Source organism: Nanorana parkeri, unplaced genomic scaffold (genome assembly GCF_000935625.1).
Source record: "Nanorana parkeri isolate BGI_ZX_2015 unplaced genomic scaffold, ASM93562v1 scaffold456, whole genome shotgun sequence".
NCBI lineage: Eukaryota > Metazoa > Chordata > Amphibia > Anura > Dicroglossidae > Nanorana > Nanorana parkeri.
In genome coordinates, this window is record NW_017306724.1 from 139,314 (window position 1) to 145,788 (window position 6,475).

Genomic DNA, 6,475 nt, shown 5'->3' on the forward strand with positions numbered 1-6,475 from the left:
GCAGACGTGATTCCATGTGACATAATTCCAATAGGAGCGCAGGGTCCCGCGGCTGATGACTCCTTCTCTATCACATACCATGCCTGATGGTGTGAAAATGATTAGCGGCTCGTTATCCCCCCTTAACTCTTTGCCTCATCAAAAACTCATTGTTCTCTGGCCAAACATTTCCACCACTTCTCGGCTTTTGATGGCCCGACTGCCAGCCATTCCCAGAGTGATGCTCTGTATGACTATTAAAGGACAGTCAACTTGGAGAAGTAGTTACCTTCTAGGACATGAACTATTAAAGAGATACTTCAGGCAAAGTCGTGATGAGCTAGAGGACTATCAAGCCTATCCAGGAAATGCTGCATCTGTGCACATATAGGATAAACCACTCAACGTACCAGTACTTTGAGTCTAATTTACCTAAATTTGATTAACCCGTAGTCTGTAATCTACTGTAACCAGATATTCATCACACGAGGTAATAGATCTAGGGGAGCCCTTGATCTTTTTTTATGAGGTGATATTTGTAGATCTCCACGTAGGCCGTAGGCTACATATGAGCGGTCATTCTATTTTTGAAATGTGGCACAGGGCGTGTGTATTGTCTAAAAGTTGTGTATCACAAGGGTGTCCCTCTTTCCCATCTCGGAGAGTTGGGCGCGATACCTGCCAGTGTTGCTGGGAGTTTGGACAAGATGCTAATTGTGCAGCTCCATTAATTAAGCGGAGGTGACCGCAGCACAAGGCTTCCAGGCAGCTAATGACCAGATGGTCATTCAGACCTTAACCCCCGAGCCCCGCTAATGAACGACGAGCCTTCCTGCCAAATTCATACCCGGCCCGCTTGACTCAGCCCCATGCTTGTACTTCAGTGGGCACGTTACCAGCGCTGGAGGAAACAGTGACGGCACAGATTGGCATCTGGGAGGATTTTTTTTTATTGCAGTCAGCATTTGGGCCTTTAGACACTGGGGAGCTACAGATCCCAGCATGCCAGGCTAATATTATAGGATATCCAAACCAAAAATCTAAAATGTAATACGTGGCAACTTACCGGTCCTCAGATGTGGTGACTGCATTCGTTTTTAGACCTTTTCCCCTTATTATCACATTGTGATCTTGATGGCAACGCACTTCCTGTCGTAGGGTGACAACTCACTGTATCTATGGAGCTGCAGCATTGTAACCCTAGGGTGCCTTTCTGATTACAAATTGCTGAGAAAGCTGAAAACATTTTTTGTTTTCTATGTTCACAGAAAGTCTGCTTAGCCTGAAAAAGAAAACGAATGCAGCAACCACATGAAAGGACTGGTAACCTGCAACATATTACATTTTTGTTCTTGGGTTTGGATACATTTCATTTATTAGAATGCATAATTTTCACACCAGACTATCAGCTTATTGGGTTTAGCATCATCCACAATGGCTGTGGCCTTCAAACCCATTTCAGTGATGTGTACCAGACCTAATGGGGTTCATATTGTTAAAACAAGTGTAGGGTTGTCAACTCAACAATGGGTTGTGGTTGGAGAAGGTCACACAGAGTCGAATAGGGCACAGTGGCTCTGAGAATGTTCTCAAACACAAAACAGGGTACTCCTTAACTGTGGACACAACCTTTGGAATCCACGTTTATAAGGTTCAGGGCGGTTGCATCAGGCGGCATCTCATGGGGGAACAGCAGGTGTGGCGAGGGAGGTGGTAGGGGGGCATCCCCAGCATCCAAGAGCTCTTAGCAACCTGTGATGTACTGTCTGGCTTCTCGCTCAGCTCACTGACATCACCAGTTGTCAGCAGCTGGGCAGGACACTTTGGCTGGTGCCCCGCCAAGCTCCTGGCAACCAGTCATGTCAGTGAGCTGAGCAGGACCTGGACACAGCTGCTGACCGCACAGCTCCAACCCATCTGACCGCCACTCTGACAGCACCAAACCCCCATATTGGATTGGGTTACATTGAAATTTGTACAATTGGGTTACATTGGACTTTGAACAATTGGGTTACATTGGACTTTGTACAATTGGGTTACATTGGACTTTGTACAATTGGGTTACATTGGACTTTGTACAATTGGGCTACATTGGACTTTGTACTTAAGACAGAATGGACTGAGCAGGGGGTGACTCGCACAATGTCATATCTACAGTACCTGTAGCTCACCTACGGCCCTATTGTATAAAACCTTTTGTGTGCTGTTGTGACCCGCAGCAACCAGTCAGAACCCATCTTGCCCTGGAGCTTTAGATTCTGGCACTTAGTAATAGGTTGCTGTGAGGCCTACATCCTTATTCTTATTTCTATTATTTTTTACTGTCACTGGCCCTCCTAGCGAATACTAGCATAGAATATATGGAGAGTGCACTCTATGGGGCGGCATGGTGCTTTAGAATGTGATAATGTTGGAACGTTGTCACAAACATAACTTGCACACAAAAAGCAAACCAAAACAAGCCTGGAAAAGTAAATGATCCCAACAAAAATAAATAAATAAAATATTGCTCATTTAAAAATATCAACTAACCTAATCCCTAACCTTGAATTTGTCCCATTCGGAGCAAAGTAACAGGTCCTCATTAGAGATCAAATGCCTACCTAACCCTAGGTCCCTCCCAGGCTGAAGCCATGGAACAATCTGATAGTTCCAGGTATGGTGGTGCCCGTGACTCTCTTCCATGTCTACCCTCAATGCATTGTCCGGGACTCAACCGGCCAATTTCCTACTGGTAAGGTGCAATATAGGGATGTCCCGATACCACTTTTTTAAGACCAAGTACAAGTACAAGTACTTGCCCTCAGGTACTTGCCGATACCAATTACCGATACTTTTTCTTAAAGGGCCATGTGACATTTTTTCTCAAAACAACGCAAACTAATGATTTTAGGGCAGTTTCTCACCCGGGCTAAACACAGATGTCCCCAGAGCAGAATACAGATGTCCGCAGAGCACAATAGATCCCACCAGAGCAGAAGGCTGCAGTCTCAACTGGGCGGTATGTGGATCTCTGCTGGGCTCTCAGTTGATCGGACGGGTGTCGGTGTCCGGGGCTGTACTGTGCTGTGTGTGGGGCTGTCCATGGCTTTGCCTGTGCCAGGAAGAAGGAGCAGGAGGTATGGAAACGGACAGGCACTGCCAGGGACAGCTACTGCCAGGACCCCAGCAGGCTGCCGAGGTCCCGACAAAAATTTAAAGGGCTGGCATCGGCCTTAAGAATCGGGGCATTTCCACAAGTACTCATGAAAATGCCTGGTATTGGCCCCGATACCGATACTAGTATTGTTATCGGGACATCCCTAGTGCAATATATTTTTGTTTTGGGATTTGATACTGCCTCAGTAGTGCATAGCAAGGTACTAGTGAGGAGCTAAGCATCTAGTAAACCAAGTGCAGTGAGCTTGCCAGAAGCTGGAGGGTCCCCAGTCTTAATTTAGTGTTTGTAGCTAGGCTGTAGTCAGTCTGAGAACTGATTGTTATTGTTATTTAGGTTTGTTGGGGTTTTCCTAAGCCTAGGACACGGTTTAATTCTGCCTGCTACTGTGGAGTGTTCTCCAGCGGATCCAGTGAGAAGATACAATGTTGTAGGTTATTATTATTATTATACAGGATTTATATAGCGCCAATAGTTTGCGCAGCGCTTTACAATATAAGGAAGACATTACAATACAATTCAAGACAAGATGGTAAGGAGGGCCCTGCTCCTGAGAGCTTACAATCTAAAAGGGAGGGGGAGGTGATACATGAGGAGGGAGCTGTGTGGGGATGGACTTTGAGAATGTGACGGTTGAGCGGTTAGGTTGAGGTGGGATCGGCTTCCCTGAAGAGATGAGTCTTAAGGGATCGCCTAAAGGCAGTCAGAGTGGGAGACAGGTGGACAGGTTGGGATAAAGAGTTCCAGAGGATGGGAGAGACTCTAGAGAAGTCCTGGAGGCGAGTATGGGAGGAGTTGACAAGGGAACTGGAAAGCAGGAGGTCTTTGGAAGAGCGGAGGGGACGGTTAGGGTTTTTTGTACTTTTTTGTCTATGTTTTTTTAGAGTACTATTTTAGTGTTGTTACTTTTTTTTTTGTCCATGGGTTGTTAAGACAAAGAAAGCCTTGTATGTCACATGATATATGTATTAAGTTGCTATCTTAGGTAATTAAAAAAGTTATTAGTGAATGAATAGACCCCCCACGGGGCATACAGGGGTGAAAGCTGAATTGGTTAAACGTTGAATATGGTTTGAGGCGTCCCTAAACTTTTGCGCTCCTTATTGGTATTTAGATTGGAAACACTTGCTGGAGGTGAGTCCCTATGACAAGGTCATCTTGTTGAATGTTTTAAAGCCGGCATTTAGAAATGACTTCCTTCGCGTCCTTTAGGAATGCTCTCCACTCTTTACACTGAATTGACGCTGTTTACACAACAATCTGCTCACTCTCTCCTCTGTTACCAAAACTCCGACACACCCCGTGACCTGTGTACAGGAACACCTGCAGCTATGCGTAAAATAATAGACCGTACTAGAGTACTGGGAGGATTTGTCCCTGGAAATATCCCTGATGTTCATCAATAATCTGCTGCTTAGAATAAAATCCTTCATTACCGCTTTTAAGGTGGACCTGCCCTTTAAAATTCACAACTTATGAGAATCAGTAAAACATATGGTAAGGAAAATAAATACATATTCTAAAAAATAAAAAGTACTCTAATTTTGATAATATTAGCGACAGTAACATTATTATTATTATTATTTGCAATAATAATACTGATGATGATAATAATAATAATTGTAGTAAAAATTGTCTTACACAAATGTGAATGATGACAATGATCTAAGAAGGGATTTTCCTCACTTTGGAGAGACACTTGTCTGTCAGTTATTATTATTATTATTATTATTATTATTATCCTCAATATTTTGTTTATGCTGATGGGTGAATCTTGTTTGATTTTAAATGTGACCGGTGAATCTTGTTTGTAATGGGAATCTCTATATTGTGTGCATGCTGATGGGTGAATCGTATTTTATTATCAAATGTGACCGGTGAATCTAGTTTGTAATGAAGATCTCTGTATTGTGTGTATGCTGATGAGTGAATCTTGTTTGATATCAAATGTGGTAGGTGAATCTTTTATGTAATGGGAATTTCTATACTGTTATGTGTGTATTATTATGGGCGAATCCTGTTTGATTTTAAATGTGATGGGTGAATCTTGTTTGATATCAAATGTGGCCGATGAATCTTGTTTGTAATGATATTCTCTATATTGTGTGTATGCATGACTGGTGAATCTTGTTTGATAGTAAATGTGATGGGTGAATCTTGTTTGATATCAAATGTGGCCGATGAATCTTGTTTGTAATGATATTCTCTGTGCATGCTGATGGGTGAATCTTGTTTGATAGTAAATGTGATGGGTAAATCTTGTATGTAATGGCAATCTATATTTTGTGTATGCTAATGGCTGAATCCTCTTTGAAAATGATTGGTGAATGGGGTGAATCCCCTTTATAAAACTGATGTAAAATACAGAGAGACAAATGTCCAGCAAACATTCACTGTGTGAATCATACGGCAGACCCTTTACCACCAGACCCCCCTATGATAAATCCATTCAATTCCTATCATTAAATAGCACTGCGTTACAGTGAACTAGGTGCGTTGTGTTATTTTTACACTGCCATAAGGGCCCATTCACGCGTTCCGTGAAAATAAACGGGGCCCCAACGTGGTCCGACCCGGTGCCGCAATACCGCGCTTTGCATTGTGGTGTGGTGAAAAAAGCAGCGCATGCATCAAACAAAAGGCAACACAGTACTGCTAGATGCGTTGTGCGGTAGGGTGCTATGAACACAGCGCCATGGTGTGACTGGGCCCCGATAGCAGTGTGAATATAAATGTGAAGATTGAATTGGTGGGTAAGACTCTACTCACACAGCCTGGGGTTGGATATGTAATTCCTGGTGACGGCCAAGGCGTGCTCCCTGGCCCCCGCCATGTCACCGTGGTGTGCGTTCACCCTCATCTCCACTTTGGTAGCCATACTGGGATCAGCCGGGTGCAGTGTCTGCGGAGCCAGGGCCCCGTCCTGTTTATATAGGTGGCTGTGCGGCCCCGAGGAGTGTTGTGTATATAACTCTCACTGCTCATCCAGGTGAGACCGACCCACACCAGCCCGCTCCCGGCTCACCTGTGTGTACTGTAAACTGTCACAGCTCACTGACTGCCTCCATTAACCCTGACACTGCCGCCCTGCGTCTTATGTCAGAGGTGAGCAACTCCGGCCCTCCAGCTGTGCTTTAACCACAAATCCCAGCATGCCTCTGCCTCTGGGAGTCACGTCTGCAACTGTCAGTCTTGCAATGCCTCATGGGGCTTGTAGTTCCACAACAGCTGGAGGGCCGGAGATGCCCACCCCTGGCTTATGTGTAGAGAACTCGCAGACTTAAAGTGTATCTCCTCCGCCCCAGAACAGAAATGTCTTATATATTGCAGCTTAGCAAT

General features: G+C 44.5%; 1 protein-coding gene across 1 annotated transcript in view; it reads right to left on the reverse strand.

Annotated features, from left to right (window-relative positions):
• Positions 1–6,080, reverse strand: part of ATP6V1B1 (ATPase H+ transporting V1 subunit B1) — a 71,739-nt gene extending 65,659 nt beyond the window's left edge. The window contains exon 1 of the mRNA XM_018560470.1: positions 5,906–6,080. Coding sequence (XP_018415972.1) covers positions 5,906–6,014 — 109 coding nt within the window. The 5' untranslated portion in view covers positions 6,015–6,080. The remainder of the gene's footprint in view (positions 1–5,905) is intronic.
• Positions 6,081–6,475: the final 395 nt, after the last annotated feature.